This window comes from Myiozetetes cayanensis, unplaced genomic scaffold, assembly GCF_022539395.1.
Source record: "Myiozetetes cayanensis isolate MyiCay16 unplaced genomic scaffold, myiCay2020 scf13, whole genome shotgun sequence".
NCBI lineage: Eukaryota > Metazoa > Chordata > Aves > Passeriformes > Tyrannidae > Myiozetetes > Myiozetetes cayanensis.
Genome location: NW_026086937.1, coordinates 12650776 through 12671641, shown reverse-complemented (window position 1 = coordinate 12671641; position 20866 = coordinate 12650776). Strand labels below are relative to the sequence as shown.

The following is a 20866-nucleotide window of genomic DNA, read 5'->3' as shown; positions in this document are numbered from 1 at the left end:
CTTCACGGTAGCTATCTCAGAACAAGCCTTGCTTTCTGCAAGGGCAAGAATTCATCTGTACAGCATCATACAGGACAACAGCATGTTCTGTCCATGGAGACTTTGCACCTTTCTCTAATGCATCACGTATGAGCTGTAAGGAAAATGGGAGTGCCAGACAGTGTGAGCCAATAACTTCTGATGTTGCAACTCTGTCTTGTTTTGTTCCATTTTGTTTCATTTCTTTTTAGGGAGGAAGGGGCTTTCCTTTTGTTACCTGCAACCCATATAGGATCAGGAGGGAGTTTTGTTTCTTTTTTTTTTGTTGGGAAGATGGAAAAAATCACAAAATTGAAACTGATGAAAAATCTGCTGGGATTCCATAATCACTCAAAAATATGGCATTAGTTACTAATTGGGTGTGGTTAGTTGGGAAATATGACTTTAAAATTATGTTTCCCAGGGAACTATTCCTGTTCTCATTGTTATCCAGTAACAAAGACTGCTTTTTGCTTGGGAAAGCAGTCTTGTTTTGAATGGGCTAGGTGTTCTCACAAAGCATCTGTTGCTTGGGGTCTTCAGAGCTTGCAGTTTGCAAATGAAGCAGTGTAGAGGTAGTAAGGAGGTCTACAGGGACAAAGACCTGTTTGGTGTTTTCCTTGGAAAGCCATCTTCAGGTTGTGGTTGCAAGGATTTACATCTAAATCCACATTAGTTCCTGTTATGTTTCCAGTTAGATCATGCAAAGGACATAATTGTCTTTGTTACCAAGTGAAATAAATCAATTGCTAAGTATTGAGAGACTTGATATAATCTATTTCCAATAATTTATAGATCTGTTAGTATGTCATGAAGTATTTTGGCAATCGTTCCTGATGAGTTTACCTAGCAGACTTGTAAAGTGCATCCAGGTCCATGCAAGCTTGTTTTATGCACTTATGCTTTCTTGCTGAAATTTCAAAGCAACCTAAAAATCAGATATACGGACTGTGCTGTGTTCAAACCTTCCATTTCTTAGGTGATATTTTACTGCACAGTTTCCTTTGGCTTGCATGTCCACTGGGATGTGGTTTTTCTTTCTACTCTTAGAGGGAAAGAAACGCAAAGCTGAAGATTGTTATTTCTATGAGGGATAGGAAGGACTGCTGCTAACATTTTCCAAACTCATTGCAATCCCTTTCTCAATGCCGCTCTACAGAACAGCTTTCTTCCCTTAGCTGCTGCAGTTGTATGGCTTCAGGGCCGCTGGAAAGCATGAGAAAAAGGGAGGAATACCCCAAGCCTGGGATAGGCTTGTTGCTCTTCCTAGCCAAGAAGATGCCACAGCATTGACCTCACTAGCTGCCTGGGGGTGAGGTGCTGCATTTTGGAGGGGATATATCCATGGCCTGATGGCTGCAGCAGCCACACTGTTACACTCCTCAACATGGAACTGTATGAATTGTTTCCCACGGTATATAGGAAAATCAAGGTCTCAGTTCAGTAAGGCACTCGAGTGAGTGCATAACCTCTAGCACGTGAATATTCCCAGTGAAATCTATTGGGTTCTGTTGGAGTCAGCAAGGCTGCTCCCAACCTTAAAGGTAGGCATCTGCTTAAACACCTTGCTGAATCATGTCTTGACTTTGAAAGTAGGCTCAGGAGAAACCACATGAGTTGACTCGAGGACTGTGCTTAGCTAGGTCATTGTGGATGGAAGGAGAGGGCTGAGAAAGGGGAGGATCTGGGTAAAACACAGATCCCAGAACCCTGCAAATGCTGGTAATAGCTAGTGACTGTGTTCTCATTTGACTTTCTTGCCATTCATCCCCAAAGCTTAATTGTATGAATAAAAGGTTTAAAGGTTTGACTTACCATTCATCCTAAGTATGCTAGAGTTGCTGCCATGCTTTATTGATCTAGCTTAGATCTGAGTTACTACATCTTTATGTTCTCAGTAAAACTATGATTTGTTCAATTAGGTGTAATTTTTGTCTTTCCTTACTAATCCTTAAATTTTCTCTGTGGCTGAGAACTAGAGTATGTCCTCATTGGGTCAGTAATTGCAGAAAACAGAGGGATGTTTGCAGAAATGGTTTGGTTCAGTTTGGATCCTCTGTCTTGTAGGAGGGGGAGAGAGCCCTTATCTGATGGTCTTCATACAGAGGAAGAACATCTGTCCCTGGTTGGTGTCTGCGTGGTAGTTTGTTGCCTTGCTCACCATTCTGGCCAGAAAAGCTTTGTTGGCTTTTCACTTTAATTATCAATGAAATGCTCCGCAAACAGGAGAACAATATTTGCATAGATGTAATTCTGGAAATTGAGTGTAATGTGATCAGGAAATGGGACAAGTCCTGGCTGTTATCATGGAAGAGACTTGCTGGTACCTGCACCCTGTTTCAAATGTAATAAGATCTGACTCAGGATAGTTTCCTGGACGTTAACAGAGAAGACTCAATGCCATTTTGGCAAGGGACTAGTGCTAACCTTTCTGCACAGGAACAAAAGAGATTTCTGGCAAATTCGTAAATCTGTTCTGAAAGGGCTGCTAACAGTACACTAAAGACTTAGAGGGAAATGGTCTCCCTTGGAGCAGAAAAGCAGGGGCGTGTGTGTGTGTGCGCTTTCAGGACTTTCTTTTTCTGAGACAGAAGCCAAGGAACAAGGCGCTTGTGTGCGCTGCCAGTGAAATCTCACCGGGAAGACATGATGCTACTTGCAAGGTATGCACAAGACAAGACCAGAGGCGCCGCAGTGCTTGATTACTGTCAAGGGCTCAGTTGGAACTTGTCTTTGCTCTTTGGCCTGCAGCATTTATGTAGAAATTGGGGACGCTGCTGCTTGCTTCCAAAGCTTTACCTTGATGGGTCCTGCCCACATGTAGGCAGGGAGGAAGGGGGGGGCTTGGGAGCTTATGAAGTAAACAGGAAAATTACTCACCTTAATGATGCATTTCACTGGCACTGCCACTTTGAGAGGCTGTCAGATTTAATGCTTTTTGTCTTTCCTTCCATCATCTCCCATAGGTGTGATTAATATTCTATTAGAAGGATGAAGTGGAGAGGTATCTGTACTTTCCTTCAGGGGGAATAAACGGGGAAAGCAAAGTGAGTAGGAGAGAAAGGGGATCACCTTTTTCCATCTGAGCCATTTGGTCCTTGTCGAGAGCGCACATACAGAATAGCGTTCACTGACAGACTTGGCTGGTGGCCCCTTGTTTTATCAGAGCATTCCAGTTCACAGCTGAACCCACTGGCCTCCCAGTTAGCTACTGGCCCTGCTCCATGGGGTGCATTGACCAGTTCCTCACTCCAGAAACAGTCAGGAGCAGTCCTGCACTTGTCACAGCATAGGAGATGTAGCACTGTAGGAAGGCAAGTTAAAAAATACAAATGATCTGTATGTGAACTTCTTCAGGGATTTTTTGGCCTTTTTGTAGAGTCCATTGAATCTAAACCCTAAGCCACGAAAGAATGAACGGGATAGAAAATGTATCTGGGCAAAGGTGTTTAGTATGAGAGGTCAGAAGACATTAAATCTGGTTTTAGTTTTGAATCCCTTTAATTCTCTCTCCTGTATCAGAATGAGCATGCAAAGACAACTGGTTTGCATCTCCTGTAAGTGACCCAACTAGGAAGATGGGCCAGTATTTGACACACATACTCTTACCCTTGCAACGTGCTGACCCTGTGGCATTTTCCAAGTTGGACAGTCCTTTGGCATGAGCCAGAATTTGGGTGGAAATCTGTCACCATCTAGCAAAGTGTCCTCTTTCCAGGGTGTTGAGTGGCTTGTGCAGTCTGTGGCAGGGTGCCTGATACCTCTGAGTCTGACTCTGCCCCTGAGTTGCAGGCTTGGGATGTTTCTGATTGAAAAGACTATGTTGCTAGACCAACTTCGTTGGTTTTTTGGGGGTTTTTTTGTGGTGTTTTTTTGTTTTGTTTTGTTTTTAAATGTGTTCTATCATCTAGCTTGGCTTCCCTCTGCAGTAACAGATACTGTACTAGTGACTCATTCACTTTTCTCTGAGTTATTAATGAAATGCCCTTATTTGCAAGTGCGGGAACTAAAAAGAGTTTTGGACTTAAGTCTTTAATTGGGCATTTTCTTGTACCCTGCTCCTTTCCCTTGATTCTTAGTTGGTGTGGAGCTTAACTGAACCTGTGGCTATATTTCAAATTGCTGAGGACGCAAAGCCTCTATCTGCTCTGGGAGGGGCCTGCAAGATCTTGACCTGCTTATCTGGGACTTTTACAGCTGACTCATGTTTTTGAAACCAGGTTAGATTTGGTGGGAGCAGACATATTTTGGAGAGCTTTAGGATTTTTGCTTTGCTGTTTACTTTATCTCAGTTGAGCAACCTTTATGTACTACTGTGCTGCTTCCCTCCTTACAGTTGAGTTCATCACCCTTTGACTTTCAACAGGGGACAAAAGTAACAGGAGATGCACTAAAAATTAGTATGTCATTACTCCAGACAATGTTTCCTCTAGCTGATTAGGGTTTTTGGAGTTTGGCTGGTAGGATGGAGCATGCTGCAACATGTGGACTTTGAAACAAGTGAGATCTGGGAGGCTAATAGGAAACACACAGCAGCTTTCCTCTTAGGCTGAGCCCAAGCAGATGACTGTAAGAAAGTTTAATCCCCAATGCTAATCTAGGCATACTGACTTAAACAGGCATGATTAACAGTGCTGACAAAAGTTAAGCTTATGCTGAAGATTTTTTTGCTAAATCAAGTCATGGAGGTTTTTACCTGCAGCTTTGGTATATACATTCTGATGTAACGAGTAGAATTGCCTGGAAGGATTATTGCTGGTTATGTCATTGTCGCAGTGTCTAGTTGGTGTGATGCTCGAGGTCGTACAATCAAATGAGTTTCAGGTGAGCAAACACGTGTAGTCATATATGTACTGTCCACTCGCATTACCTGCAAGCAGGTGTGTGCATTTTTATATAGATGTAAATACTTGCAACTTCAGTGTAGCACTTTGCAGTGGGTTGCGCTCTTGCTAGGAAGATGTGAAGTAGCCACCTGTCACTGAGAATCGTGGAGCTATGAAAAGAGGGAAGAAGTTCAATGGAGTTGTTCACAGAACTGCTTTTGCATTCACTTTAATGGTTAAAAATTTTGCCCTTGAACTTTACCGATTTACTAATTAATGCTCAATTATTGAAGTGGATGTTTTTCAAATCCAATTTTAAGTGACTTTAAGCCTAACTTTAATCACTCCTCGTTATTCTGATGAAATTTAACACATCATAGCCTTTAGGTGAGTTTGGGTAGCATGAGAGAGTGGACTTCCTACAGTGTGTATTTCTTAATGTTTTATCTCCTGTGGCAGGCAAACAGGTTGCTTATTTGTTGTGCATTTGTAATACGGAAGCCACCGGGAGACCGAGATATCAGGGAAGATGATGTTCAGCATTGGGTCAACTTTGCCTTTCAGCAGATTCATTCTCATTTCATACCTTCACCTCACTACATTTCTGGTGCAAAGTAATCTATCAGAAATGCAAATTACTAGACATTGTTAGCATCTGAAACTTGTTCGGTACTGCTGCAGTTTCAGTCTAGAAATTAGCAGAGACTGGACACAATACCCAAGCAGCATGTGAGCTGGCTACATAAGCTAAAGGCATTTGACTGCAAGAGTCTTACGATTTTGGTTTTTAAAGAAATTAATTTCAAAAAGGTTTAGAATAATACACTAGCAAAGGAAGAGAACTCACAAAAGCAAATCATAAAGCCTTCCTTTACACCCATTACTTTGTATCAAAAATAAGTGTAAAGCTCGCCTCTGAAGTTTTCCATCGGAGGCTTTTTCCTCTTGAAACAGGATACTTTTCAGTTAATTATTTTTTGTTGTTGTTCATTTTTAAAGTGTTTTCAAGCCAAACTTGAAGAGGTCTTCAGTTGTTGATGAAGCAAGTCTGTAGATATGAAACTGAAATGTAAAAGTTCTTGAATGTAAAGTTTTCAAATTTACAACTGTTTCACAGTGCAAAAGCAATATGGGAAATTATCAGTGTCATTTCTGCTATCATTGTGGCTTTGCTGGCAATGTTCTCTACAGATATTCCTAAAGCAGATGATACATCCTGATCAAGGTAGTTTTGAATTAAAACCTCTGGGAAGCCTCAAGCGAGACACTAAATATTGTCACATGAAGGAGTGATCTCATTATCCTAAAGATGGGAGAATCTAGCAAATGCCCTGAATTCGATATTTTGGGTAATTTCAGGGGGTAGCATGACCACTTGTGAACGTCCCCTTCTCAGTCTGCCTTCTGAGTCGGGATGTTTGCGGGGCGGTGGAAGGGGGCTGGGCGGGAGTGTGGCACAGAGGGAATCGCATCGTCCGGGGAGGGGGAACGCGGAGCCGTCTGCCTGCCAAGGCGAGGGGGTGGTAGTGCCTCTGTCGGAGGGGAAGAGCTGCTTTTCCCCCCTTTTTGCACCCTGCGATGGCACAGTGGTGCCACAGTGGCCCGCGGTCCCCAGGGGAACGGGCGGGTTGCACCGGGCAGCGGCCCCTGAATCCCTGTCCGCAGGCTATGTTTCTCCGCTCTCCTCCCTGCCACCCCTCCCCTTCCCCGTTTACCTAAGCAGGTCAACACACACACGCACATAGATATTTATTTTTTGCGCTAAGGTTTCCAAGGCGCAGCAGCAGCTGCCGGCGCTGGGAGTGCCGCCTGCCCCGGGGCAGACCCGACACGCTCCTCCCTCCCCGCGTCTCCCGTTCCTCCTGCGGTTTCCGCGGCGCTGCCGGTCCCCACGCACCCGTGGGTCGCGTCCCCCCTGGGCGCGGGCGGGCGGCCGGGGGGACGCGGGGCCCACCTGCCTGATGTCAACATCCCGGCGGGCGAGGCCGGCAGGAATGTGCCACTCCCCGCCCGGCGCAGGTAATTAATCCCTGCGACTGACAGGTGGCAACAGGCGGCCTTTGGCTGCGGCTCCCGGGGAAAAGCGCTCGGAGGAAGGATTTTAATAGCTCGTCAGCACCGTTCGTGCGCGCCTGGCAAAGGCGGCGGGGAGGGGGCAGAGGAGCCTGAGGGGGAAACGAAGCTTAAGTCTTTGCAAAGGCGGACGCCCTTGGGTGATTCACTGCCCTTCCTCAAGAGGGAAGAGAGTGTGACATGGTTTTTCCTTTGCCCCGGGGTGGAGAAATTTGGTAAATGTCTGCAAAGCACTAGTGAGGCTGCATCAGTATCATCTCCGGCTCCCATCCTCCCGGTCATCGCTGGATGGCTCCCCTTGCAGATGGGGGATATACTCACTGGTACAGTGGGCTGTGAGTCTGGGGGTTTTTGCCACGCGCAGTGGATCAGGAGGCACCCGAGGTGCTGGTGATTGCTGGACCTGTCAGTTGTGCCCATGGTTTGAATATCTGCTATGTCCAATAGCAGCAAGTTGTCCACTTTTCTCTGGAGCCTGGTGAGATAGAGGACTTGAGGCTGCAACAAGTCAGCTAACAAGTGGTGGGGTTAAGATTATGCTGAGCTGAACGTTAAGTCTGGAAGGAGTTGTCCATGTCTGCAGTGCTCCTGTTAGAGCTCTTCTTCACTGAGTTTCCTCTGGGTACAAGTTGGTTCTTATAAGTGACTGTGTGTGTGCGCGTGCAGGTGTTTCTGATGTGCCCCCACATGCTCCCAACAGTTTTTTGTAAATGAAAAGTTAAATCATGGTTTATCAAAACAAAAATGTTTCAGGTGCTTGAGTAAATCTCAAATTTTATTCTTAGTAGGTAGCTTCCTTTCTTTCCACTACTTTTTCTTCTCCTAAATAACTGAAACATGCAGATTATTTTCTAATTTTTTTGTGACTCTTTTTTTTTCACCTGTGAATAGTTTGATGGAGTTAACTGTTGCTTTCCCATTCTTCCAACCTGTTCTTCTCATGTTTTTTTCCCTTCTTGGAGTTACTTTGATAGGAGAAAAGGCATAGTTGACTGATGTGGCTTTGAAAATATCAAGTAAAACAAGTCTAGTTAACTGAGTTGAACTAAAACATGACTACTTGAAAGAAGTTTGAAAAAGATTTTAAAGACCTGTTGATCTGAGCAGAAGGGACTCAGGGAGCTGTAATGCCGTAAGCCAACCTCTGGGATCACCTTCAAGTTGACATCCATCAGCATTTGTAGTGCTGACTGAACCCTGCTCCTTTTAAAGATTTAGGAACCGTAATCCCCTGGCTAGATCAGATGGTAAAGCAGATATTAGAGGTAGATTTTGAAAGGAGTGTTTGGGGGATTTCACTGCATCAGAGTTTTGCAGGGGAGTTGAATGCTCAGTGAAAAACCATTGCAACTTGTATTGCACTGTGAGCATTCAGTCCTTTCTAGCAAATATTCTTCATTTGAGAGTCGAAAAATGTTTTGTTTTCTCCTTTAAACCCTCTCTTGACACACCTTCCGAAGAAGGGGCTTACTGAGAAATCAGACAGGTGTTGCCTGATGGTAGCTGGAGTGTGTATATTGTGGTACTGAATTACCAGCCAGGGTGCCAAGAGTGGGTAATACAGTATGTCTGCACAGGCAGGTGGGGAGAACAGAGCTGCAGGCACTGGAATGTTTTCATCTTTCCTTTTAAAACATATTATTAAGCAAAAAGCTACATTCACAACAGGCAGTACTCGAACCCCAAAGAAAAGTCTGAGCTAAAAACTCTTTCCTCTCCCTCTTGAACAGAGGATATGTTGCCAGTCAGCTCTTTTGTTTTAAAGGACATTCAGGTCTCTGTCTGGTGGAAGTGGTGTTTGCACTCCTCAGGCTGTTGGCACAACTTTTGTTCCTACTGCTGGATAATTGTCTTGTTAACTGATAGGCTTGTTTGTTGGGTCAAGCTCATTTTTTATATTTGTACTCCAAATTAATTTAGTTTTCCTTAAGTGTGTTGATTAATAGTCATGCTTTGGATTTCTGGGAATTTCTCATCTCCTGATCTTACCCCTCACTCAGCGAGTGTCTATCAGTTCACAAATCAAAACAGTGGCAGGGGGACACCTCCTGCAAGGTGGGGTTGTTTGGGACCACTGAGGAGCAGCGAGAGGGGCTGATCCTTGCTTGCAGAAACTGAGTGCACAGACAGCTTCTGCCTCGGGATTTTTTTTCTGAAGCGCATTTGCTTTGAAATCTATATACAATATCCTGTCTTGCTCTGGATACAGCGATTATCACTGATCCAGTACGAAGTTGTTTGCATCTATTTATGCCAGTAAGTGGCTGTGCATCAGGTTACCCGTGGTTGCAGCAAAGTTGGCAGGGTGGGAAACTCGAGCCCCTTACTGTCTGACAGCAGGTACCCCGTGGACAGATTTACACCAGTGTTAAATGACTGCCCGTTCAGTGATTACACGCTTGCAGGCGGCTGTGCCTGGGGTAGATGTGAAATAATGGCTCTATGCCATGTCTTCAGGCCCTGTGCAGTGCCTGTGAGGCTTGAACTCCTTGCAGTTGGGTGACAAAGGTGGCTCAGCCCTCCTACTGTCTCGTTTTCCTCTGCTGGGCACTGCTGCTTGCATCGCCATGCCCTGACCATGTCCTGAAACAAGAGGTGAGGCTCCTGGTTAGCCTCCTTTTCTGACATGCCAAGTTCAAGATGTTGGCCAGAACCTGCAGCTCTTTAGTTTACCTTGTGTTTTGGGAACGTATATATATATTTCTTTGTTGGACAAGCTTGTTCATTAGCTCTCAGCTTTTTGCTTTCTGTGAAATTAAACTGCGGGTCCAATGCTTCCCTTGGTGGTTGTAGCCAAAGGGGCCTGACAGTAGGGATGCCAATGGGTAGATGAGGAGCAGATCCCTTTCTCTGCTGGTGGAGGGCCATGCTGTTTGATCAGGAGCTTCAGTATTTATGCTGGTGCGGGCTAACTCACTGTCCTTCTGAAAGCAGTGATTTTTATTTTCCTCCTTCTTTGTAACCCCAGCTTTCTGTCTTTGAAGATATTATACATAAAATTACAGTCAACACCACTAGTCCTACTTGGTGACCGAGGGGTGTGTATCTCTTTCCATTTGTTCAATTCTCCAGATGCCTGCAGACATGGACACGTTGGCTCCTGGCGTGTGCTGTGCCCTCTGTGCATCATTGCTCTTCCGTATTTGTGCTTTCATTTCAGCCCATCACCTTTGGGTGCCCAATTTCTTTACACTTCAGTGATGTTAAGGCATCCAAGTGATTAGTTGGCTTTTTGAGATTTTTGAGGCTTTCTGTCCTTGAAACCATCACAATGCTATGAGCAAACTGATGTATTGAAGGAAACAATGCTCTACAGATTTTCTTCCTCTTTCACGTATAAGGGATTCTTCTTCTACCTCTTCAGATGAAAAGACAAGATGGTGAGCTCACTCTTACCTTCAGTAAGGAATTGCTTTTTAATTAAAAAACAATAAGGAATTTCAGGTTTAAAAGATGTACGATATAAATCACCATCTAGATCTGTTTCGCAACTTTTTTTGTAATTGTTTGGCATGTTCCCTGTTTCCGCGGGCTGGGTAAATCCTTTGTGGGTTTAATCTCTAGCCTGCAGGCACATAAAATACATTGCACAATTTGGCCTTTGCATTTTAAAGAAATCTTTTTTCATAGCTTAAATATATGTAGCATCTTCTTTGCCACATGGCAGGATGGTGTTGAGTGAGGAGGGAAGGGACTGGCTTGGCTTATATTTAATCCCCTCTCCTACCCAGAGTCTCTCCCAAATTTGGTTTTTCCTGTGTTAACCATGCGTACACCACTTTGAAATGCAAATAATCCCTGAATATCACTAACTAATCCTTTTGCTGCCACGTCAGCCACCACCCATCCATGCACACGCTGGCTTTTCCCATCCCAATGGGGTGGATGGCCCAGTCGTGCTCTTGACCAGTATGAACCTGTTGCTGCTCTATTTGAACAGTTGGGAAAGGGACTGTAGTGGCCCATGGCTGCTAAAGACCTTTTTTTGTGAAAAAAAAAAAAACCAAACAACCAAAACTACCTTGGGGCTTTCACTTTTCTTTCTCTGCAAGAACTGAGGAGATGGAAATGGGAAAATGCCAGCAATTCCTGTGGGTTACATTGTTAGAGTTACTGGGAGAGCTCTGCACTCCTCAATTCTGAGCACCAGGAGAAAACCGAATATCTCTGGAGTGGGGTACTGAAAAAAACTGCCATATTTTGGAACAACCTTGTAGAGCAGGGAAGACTGGACAGTCTCCTTCATGGGAGACATCCAGGAAAATGGGTTCAGGTTATGCAGTACTGAACCAATTAAGAGTTCCCTTGCAATTCTCCTACTAAAGCACATGCCTTTATTTCATTGAGGGGTTTTGAAAAGAAACCAACAACCTCAGCCTTGATGTGTTGCTGAATAAAGGTTTCCAGATGTGAACACACTTCAGGGAAACACTGTTTCAGTGTTACTGTTTTAGTAGAACACATCTTAAGAGAAACCTACTATGCTCCAAAAGAGCACAGTGAGCAGTGTTCCAGGTGTTCATTGCATGGACACAGCCTCCCTTGTGGAGCCAGCTGCAGAGTTTTGCTCTAGGTCTCGCCATTGACCTAGTTTCTGGGTTGTTCAGCTCTTCTGGTCTTTGAATATTCAAAACCAAAAAAATTGTATTTTTAAAACCTCTTTTGTGGACGTAATGCTTTGAGTTTAGATGTGAGGAGATTGCTACAGAGGTACTCAGTAGATATATGAAATACTTTTAGAAGATGACTGAAATGTCAGATTTGGTACAACTCCCAGATTGGTCAATCTTGCTTTCAAGTACTGTTCAGTCCCAAGGTTCATGTTTTTATTTCATCTCTCTGCAAAAGTAGGAGGGTTTCTTCGAAAACAGTATAAAACACTTTACCTGTGTGGTTTCCAGTGCTTCCAAGATTACAGGGTGCTGTGAAAAGAGTAGCATCTGTTTTGTTAGGTGGGTAATGGATGTCCCTTGGAAGAGAAGAGGTGTGCCCAAGAAAAGTAAAGACTTCATGTGTTTGTGAGAAGGAATTGCTCTTTATTTGAAGTTTTTGCCTTTGGGAAAACTAGGATGTAGATTTATTCTCTGTTGTTTTGAAACAGGTAAAGGTCTAGGGATTTTATCACTTGTCTGGAAGTGTGGCTTTTGTGCAGACAAATGCAATGCATTGGTGCTTTCAGTTACATGTGCAAACCCATCCTCATCCTTCTGGTCTACCTCTATCTCTAGGTGACCTTCCTGACTCTCTTGGTCTTTTCACCTTTCAGTATTCCACCGAACTGAAAAAGCTGTACTGCCAGATTGCCAAGACATGTCCCATCCAGATCAAAGTGATGACCCCACCACCTCAGGGAGCCGTCATCAGGGCTATGCCAGTCTACAAGAAAGCTGAACATGTCACTGAAGTGGTCAAACGCTGCCCGAACCACGAGCTGAGCCGGGAGTTCAATGAGGGTAAGGAGGGCAGTGCTTTGCTGGCAGTCCCTCTCCAGAGCTGCTCAGCTGATGAGTGGCCAGTGCAGGGATTTGACAGCAGCTTCACAGCAAACCTTCTGGAAACAGACTTCCCTCCCTCTTGTGCAGCTTTTTATTTCCTATGCTTAGCAGGAAGCGTCATACAATACTTTAGCTGTCCCTGTGCAAGCATGTCCTTGGGAAGAAAGTACTGAAATAAACCCCATGCCTGCCCGGGTTGGATGGATGTCTGTCCCCATGGCAGGCAGTGTTCCTCTGGCAGCCTTTCCCTGCTCTGCTTTTGCCCCTGCAATGAGAAGCAGCTGTTCCTGTGCTCAGGAATGAGCTTCCATGTCACTGGGACAGGGATCTAGTAACAGGATGCAATATCATCTCTAGTCCTTAATCCACGCCTCAAAGACAGAGGGGCTGTTTATCTCTAGCAGGACAACACAAAGTGTCAGTATCAACTGTAGGCAACCGTCCTGTACACTCGCCACTGTCGGTTCATTATTAATGTTTTAATCTTTTACTTGCTTCTCCTCATGTTAGTGAAGTAGCAGCTGTTTTTAAAATGTCCTGGGATTCTCTGCAAACTCGTGGACTGGGTTCCATTTTGCCTTGGCCACTTAAGTTCACATAAGTTCACATGAGCATCTGTTTTATTCTACATGCATAATTTATCTCCTACTGTAAAAAAAAACATGTTCGTGTCAGTTAGCAGGATGTCTTAGGAGCCTGGATCCCATTGCTGGTTACAGTGCAGCCAGCTAGACAAGCCTGAAAAATAAGCAATGAGTTGGGAGTGTAAAATCAGTGAGACAGTTCTTCAGAACAATTTTTCGTATTAGAAAGTGCTTTTCTGACAGAACTGGATTTTTTGAGTGTTGATACCCTTCAATAATATTAAGAAAGAAAAAATTGAAACTATGAATTCTCATTCTGAAATAGTTATTCTCTAGAAATAAGCTGTATTTTGAGTAGGAAATGAATAGTTAATACACAAAACAAATTCTTGAGATGAACCCATAGTAGGCTTCTTTCCTCAGAATTTAGTTGTCTGTTGTAGAAACACTAAAGAAAACTTGCAGAAAGGAAACTTTGAATTATTGGAAGGTGGCCTAGGAACCAAGATCATGTTCCCTTCTGCTGCTGTAGGCAAGCAAGATTTTTCAAGCTGTTAACAAAATGCATGTCTCTCTTGCTTCTTGAATCCTTTTTAGCTCTTAGGATCAAGACTGATTGGAGGGAGCAGAAGAGGGCTAGAAATTGATGGGGAAAAGAGTAGGAATTGCAACTTGAAGGATTTTGCTTTATGTATGCATTAGAGAGAGGAAAAGAAAGGCTTTCAGCTGTGTGAAAATCCACACGAATTATGTGCTGGAAGAGGTGCTGTTGACATTTGGGCTTGCTTAGTCTGGGATCTTGGGAGGCCCTTGTTCAAGTTTAGTCACAGGTGCCCAGAGTGAGCTTGAGAAAGTCCGTGTTGCCTTTGGTGTCTGGTATAAGGCACCTTGGGAAGGGATGCTTTAAGGGCTGGGAGGCAACGTGTGTGCTCTGATAGACCTCTGGGGCCAGGAGTTCCTTTAATGAAAGGTCTTGCCACCCTGTGCGTGATCTTGCTTCACTGAACAGTGTCTCTTGCTTTTTTCCTCCTTGCCCTTGCAGGACAGATTGCACCTCCCAGCCACCTGATCAGGGTGGAAGGGAACAGCCATGCCCAGTACGTAGAAGACCCCATCACCGGGAGGCAGAGTGTGCTGGTCCCCTACGAGCCACCCCAGGTATGTTGTGAGATCAGGGTGTCCTGGCACAAGAAGGGATGGGGATTGTAAGCCTAGTCAGAGGAGTTGGGATCTTGTGCTTTCCCCATCCTCATCACAATGAATCCCTTCTTCCTCTTTGTCAGAAACGAGCTATTAAACACCCTCTTTATCCCTTGAGGGGCAGGAGTTCTTCATTTCCTTTAAGGAAGATTGTAGTGGGGGCCTTTCTCACGCAAGTCCAGTTGCAACTTGGGAAATAAAAGAGGAGAGCTTGGAAAAAAGCAGAGCTTTCCATCCACCATCTCTTGTGCTCATCCCCTTTGTCTTATCCAGGTCGGTACTGAGTTCACGACAGTCTTGTACAACTTCATGTGTAACAGTAGCTGCGTTGGAGGGATGAACCGTCGCCCAATCCTTATCATTGTGACACTGGAAACAAGAGAGTAAGTAGTGTATCATGTGTGTAAACCTTTGCTGGAGAGGTGGCCTTCTGGCTCCTCTTCCAGTCAAGGCAGTATTCCACATCCTTAGGAACAGTTTGATTCAAGGGGCTGTGGGATATTTTTTAGATCTTTGCAGGTGGGAGTTGCCCAACTTCTGGGAAATCCTGACTGGGAAATGGGAGGTTCGGGTCCATCTGCATAGCCTGGTAGGAAGCTGAGGGGTGCTGCTGGCCTGCATCCAAGATGCCAGCTGATGTTTCTTCTCACCTCTCTTCCCAGCGGGCAAGTCTTGGGCCGCCGGTGCTTCGAAGCCCGTATTTGCGCTTGCCCAGGCAGAGACCGCAAAGCAGACGAGGACAGCATCCGCAAGCAGCAAGTCTCTGACAGCACAAAGAATGGTGATGGTACGAAGCGCCGTAAGTAGCTGGCAGAGCTGGGCAGATTGCAAATTGTGCTGTCACTGGGTGCGGTGTGTCCCCGGTGCTTGTGCTGCAGGGACAGGGTGGCGCTGTGCACAGGCTTGGGGGCAAGAGGACATGAAATGTCTGTTCTCCAGGGGTGAATCAGCCTAAAATAGGAGCTGGTGTTCACAATACAGTGTTTGACAAGCTGGGTTCGTGGGCTTTCTTACAGCACTGCCAGTGGTGCCTGGGGGGATGTTTATTTGCCACCTTCCAATTATATGCCTGGAACTCAGCTTTTTGAACCTTTACTGCTTGTTTGGGGCTGTGCTGTTATTCTCTGCTTCATTTAGCCAATGTCTTGTGCTGTGGCATGTGTCTTCCAACCACAGGGATCTAGATTAAGGCTATACATAAACCCTGCTGTGCATCAGAGGTGCTCAGGCAAGCAGCCTCTCTCTGTGCTCTAAAGAGTGCAAAGTACTCATTGGACAGGCAGGATGTGGAAATCCAGCTTTGGTTTCCCATATACCCTCAGTGATGGCACTAGGCTGAACAGCAAGGCAGATTGGATTGTGGCTTTGTTTTCTCAGTGAATACTGCATGTTCCTTGCCTGTTGTCTTATTTTGTGGATCAGTGATTCACCAACAGCTCGAGGGCACTGTAATGCCAAAACTCACAACCTTTCCTGTAAAGTTCTCAACGTGGCTTGCTGGGGTTTTGTCTTATGTCTAGTGCTCTTTGGCTGATGTGTTTCCCCAAATGGTGTGGCCAACCAACATCTGCAGTCATGTCTGCCTTACGGAGCCAGGAGAGCTTGCAAACACAGTTCTGGACTGGCTCAGAGATTCTTTCAGAGCACTACAGATCTGAGCTGGCCATGCACTTCATGTCTCTTTTGTATCTCTTTTTGCCTTCTTCCTCATACCTTCCTTCCCCTCCCCTTTTTTTTTTTTTTTTTTTTTTTAATGGGATGATTTTGGGGTTTCTCTTCCAGCGTTTCGACAAGGAACTCATGGCATACAGATGACATCTATCAAAAAGAGACGTTCCCCAGATGATGAGCTCTTATACTTGCCAGTGAGTTCTCAGTATCTTTGCATTTACCTTATGTTTAGTATCTTTCTTGGTGACTTGAGACTCACCTAGACTTCAGAGAGAACTGATGATGGGACTGGGATGTGGAAGAATAATTTCTATTTTTTTTTAATACCAAGAGCTACTGATTTTAAATACATATAATAAAGGAACACTAAAAATCCTGTTAGCTGATGACAAAGAGTGGCTTGTGCAATGCATATGAGAATATCCCAAGGGATCTCTCTGTTCTGGTGGAAACACTGTCTTTGAGATCTAACTAGGTTTCCTCCTCCCTCATTTCTGGGTCTGTGGCACATGACTTTTCTCTAGAAATACTGGGTGTTATCTTACTGATAGGTGGATGCTTCTGTGGCTTTTATATGTGTTACCATTGTAATGTAGTGATAGAAGTGATAGTAAGTATAGGATCAGAAAGGACAAGAATCATCTGTAATACGCCATTTAGCTGAGCCATGTTTAGTTGGATTAATCACAAACCACAGTGTGCTTAGAAGAAAAGGGAAATCCAAACCAGCTCCCAAATTCAAGTGCTCTCTTTTCTCAAGGCATATAAGGTTCAGCACCAGGTCTGCTTACATCTGAGACAGGTAAAGACATTTTCTGTCTAAATAGATTGAGTCAGAAAGTTGCTTTGGGTTGTCGTGGATTTACACTGAGCCATGACAACCCCAAGATGTTCATCAACCTGCAGTGTGAGATTATCACTGTTCAGCATTATGTGCTGTATCCCCAATACAAGGCTTAGCAGTTTCTTTGTGTATGCATATTGTATGAACAGAACATTTGCATCCTGCTCTTCTTTACTTGAATTTATCTAAAACTCACTAAGGTGGCTGTCACTAAGGAGTATAGATGCAGTCTTTTTTAAGCTTTTCTTCCCCCACCACCTTTCCTTTTCCCATGATGCAGGTGAGGGGACGGGAGACGTATGAAATGCTGCTAAAGATCAAAGAGTCCCTGGAGCTGATGCAGTACCTTCCCCAGCACACGATTGAGACCTACCGGCAGCAGCAGCAACAGCAGCACCAGCACTTGCTCCAGAAGCAGTGAGTATGAGAGTGCTTGCAGTGGTCAGTGCAGTGGGGAAGGGGGAGAGAGGAGAGAGAGACACAGAAGGCTTCTGCACAGTTGTTCATAGGGACATGGTACTCAAATGAGGGCTAAGCAATGGGACAAAGCAGTCCTCCTTCCCCAGGTACATGTCCTGATTGGTTTCAAGGTCCCTTTTTAGTCTCATGTCCCACACATTTCAGCTTTTGGCCTCAGAGGGTGATTGAGGACAGGCTCAGTTCCTCATTTCTGACTTCCAGCCAGAACCCAAGGGGCAACACAGAAAGGCAGAGCCATGGACAGCCTGTGGTGAGAAACCCGCTGTGTGTGCCTGCCCTAGCTGGGGAGCACAGGCTGAGTGCACTGCTCTTTCTTCTGCTCCGGAGAAACGGCAGCAAACATGGAGCCATCTCCCCATCTAGGGGTATCCCTCTGAGCATCTTGCCAAAGTGTGTAGAACTGGGACTGTGAGCTCTGGCTCAGCTGAGTGCCTGGATCCCACTGCTGTGAATCTCTGGTGTGCTGGAGGGCTAGTGTCTCAGTGGGATAACAATACTTCAGGTTGCTCAGCTATAAAACAGGAAGCTGAAAGTCAAGAACAAGGTTGAAACATGTAAGATTTCCTTTGTGACCCGTGGTCACTTCAAAGAAAGACTCTACAAATGCAGTTTTAAAGTGTTATCTTTATTATATGTTATATATTATTATATGTATATGTGTTATATGTTACTTTGCCAACTGACTCTCCATGTTGCTCATGAGAAATTTTCCATCTGGGCAGGTGTAGGCCCTTTCTGAACTCAGCTGACAGGGCTGCACTGGTATTGATTTGGGTGGTGCCAAGAAGATGGGGAGAAGAAGGGCCAAATAAGTGTCTGGTTTCCATATTCCTCTCAGTTCCCAGAGCTTTGCAGTTACAGAGGCCAGGTTCAGAGAATGACTTCCCAGACAGGCTGTAAGCAGTGTCATTCATGGGCATTGCTTCACCTGCTGTCTCGGGTGACACAGAATAGCTGCCCGGGCTGTAGGTGGCTGCCAGCAGTAGTGCTTAGGATCTCGCGCGTTCCTGCTGGAGAGCTCTCACGTCAGGAGGCTGTGGGTATAACTCGTTCCCCTGCAGAGGTTAGCAAGAGGCCAAGGCACCACATAAGTCCCACTTGAGCCTGTAGGGATTTATTTTGGGGCCTTGGCCTTGTCTCAGGACTTCTGCAATACCGCAGCTTTCAGCCAGATCTCTGCGTGTGTTCGCATTTCGGCCTGTGTGTTTTTAGTGTCAGCTGGAGTCTTGTGGAGGTGTGAAAAAAGGCTTGTGCCAAAATGGCTGGAGCATCCAGGGCCTCTGGACTCCTTTTTTTGGGGCACTTAAAAATCTCATTATTATTATTACTTACTTTTATCAGTCATCTACACTGTTTGTATATACTATAGCTTGTATTTACTAGCTTCTAGGCATTGTGGCCTTTGTGCGCTCTTCTGCTTGTCTTCAAAGCTCCACCTGAACCACAGCCATTTCAACTGAGAAATAGTTTTGTAAGCAGAAATGGACAGCAGCAGATGACAGCTTTTGCTTGGTGCTGACAGTTGGCTTTGCCATAATTACTGTTTTCATTCTTCCTATATCAGGAGGATGGGTTCCTGGCAACGGAGGTTGGTATTTGTGTTACCTTTAAGACCAGCGTGTAGAAGTCCAGCTATTTAATTTAATGAGATCATTCAGCATGTCTCCTGGCACTTGTCCCATTATTAACTCGTTTTTCTCAGTTGCTGAGTGTTCTCAGATACAAGGGAGAAAGATTAAGAGCTTTTAAGGATGCCAGGAGTGAGGAGAAAAATAACTTTCAGTGTTTGTCCATAGCTGCTGCAGTTGTCTCTTCCAGTAGCCTGCCATCAAGCAGGGTCCTCTGTGCTGAAATGCATGTTCAGGCAATAGTTTCTTAGGTGCACTTGGGTTTTGGTGCTTTTTCCTCAATAATCCCGGGTTTGACTTAATATCTGAAGGAATTTGTTCAGGGCGAAGGGATTTTTAGGCTAGATGCATTTGCAACTCAAAAAAGAATCATAAAGTAGTTTCAGGTCTTGATGTGAAACTGGGGAGAGCAGATACTTTGTAGGGAATGGTTTGGATAAGAGCAGCCTGCATGCAAGAAGGTTGCTGGGAGATGTCTTGCCACTGCTTCCCTGTCAGGCTGGCCAAACTCAGCAGCACAGAGACTCCTTGGTGAGTCTGTTCTGGCCTTTCATTTTGTAAGTAGGGGTGTACTTCCAAAATTCAGGCTCAGTTCACCTTAGTTCAACACATATGTGAAAAGTGGAAGCTAGGAAAGTGTATTATACAATGACTAGGTTTGAGTGTGTTGGAAGCAGGGTGGGTCCCAGCAGGGCTCTGGGGGACTGGAATGTTTGCAAGTTGCCTTGACTGCTCTACAGTCAAGCCTTGATGGAGAAATTGCTTGATTTTTTTCAGTTTACTTTTCTGGGCAACGATGAACATAGAGAAGCTATCTATGTGTGTGGGAAGAATTGTCCCTTTCATTCCTACTTGGAAAACTTCATCTTTTTGGACAAGTAGGAAAAGCAAGGATGAGGTTATAATAACTACCTATAAAGGTAGTTTTAAAATTGTAAATCTGTCATTTTGGAAAACAACTGTATAATTGATCTCATATACATACAGACCAGTATTGCTTTGACAGGCCAGCAGATGCAGCTATCTGACTGTTCTGGAATAAAAAGGACAAATCTGGTGACAATCAGAAATCTCACATCCCACAAGATGACCAAAATACTGTAGTGTTCTGTGTTGTGACAGACTACAATATTTCTCTGTCTCATCTCCTCTCTCTGCTTGCTCCTTTGTGCATGGTTTTCTCTTATTTACTGTTATGCCAAATACCTTCATGATCATTGGTGGGAAGCTGTTGGGGCTTTTTCCCTGTAGTTTGTGTTCTTCCTTTTTCACTGCCAAATCCTGGGGCCCATGTTTGAGCTGCAGCACACATTTAGAACTATGACGTCCTTTTCATGGTCTGCCACCATTTGTGTAAAACATAGATTTGCCAGCTAATCACTGCTGAGAAAGAGGGCTTTTATGTCCAAGTGGGATCTTGTATCCCAGCAAACATTTCTTTCATATCAGCAGGGCTGCAACTACCAGCCCACTGGCTGCCTTTCGATCTCGTGAGCAGCACAGCTCATTATCCAAATGAGAAGGAGTTAACCTCGTAAGTGAGGTGTGACAGAGTTTAGTTATCCAGTGCCTGGAGTGCTCCACCTGAGCTGGGAGCTGCAAGGATCCCACTGCTTGGTGTCTCAGGGAGGGGGCTGGTGGGGAAGGTGTTCTTCATACTTGCACCTAGTTAATCTCATTTTTGCAGTGAAATCTAATAATGGATTTTTGCATGTTTTGGTTTGGTTTTGCAGTGCTATGCTTGCATGTGAACTCCAGGCACTTGGATAGTGTTCTAACTAGAGAATTGCCAAGATGAAAGTACCCAAGTAAAAGTGCTTTGTGGGCTCCAAAGATACAGTGCCCTCTGCATCAGCTTGTGGCCCAGGGGAGTAGTTGAGCTGTAATCAGTATGGGCAATAGGCACCATCCTCTCTCCCTAGCACCAGCCTCTGGTTTTGAAGTGATTTGTAGTTAAATGTGGACTCAGTGGAAGCTGCTACTCCTTTTCCCCTTTGGTTGAATGCTTTTGTTCCTCTTTTGTCAGTGGGAACATTATCAGGGCATT

At 44.8% G+C, this 20866-nt stretch overlaps 1 protein-coding gene across 8 annotated transcripts in view; it reads left to right on the top strand.

Moving 5' to 3' along the window:
• Positions 1 to 20866, top strand: part of TP63 (tumor protein p63) — a 100292-nt gene that overhangs the window by 68134 nt on the left and 11292 nt on the right. For 5 of the 8 annotated variants that reach the window (XM_050308793.1, XM_050308798.1, XM_050308796.1 and 2 more), the window contains 6 exons: positions 12184 to 12370; positions 14039 to 14154; positions 14470 to 14579; positions 14859 to 14995; positions 15979 to 16061; positions 16992 to 17128. In XM_050308793.1, the coding sequence (XP_050164750.1) occupies positions 12184 to 12370; positions 14039 to 14154; positions 14470 to 14579; positions 14859 to 14995; positions 15979 to 16061; positions 16992 to 17128 (770 nt within the window). The remainder of the gene's footprint in view (positions 1 to 12183; positions 12371 to 14038; positions 14155 to 14469; positions 14580 to 14858; positions 14996 to 15978; positions 16062 to 16991; positions 17129 to 20866) is intronic. The other 3 variants (XM_050308795.1, XM_050308797.1, XM_050308801.1) reach the window with 1 other exon arrangement.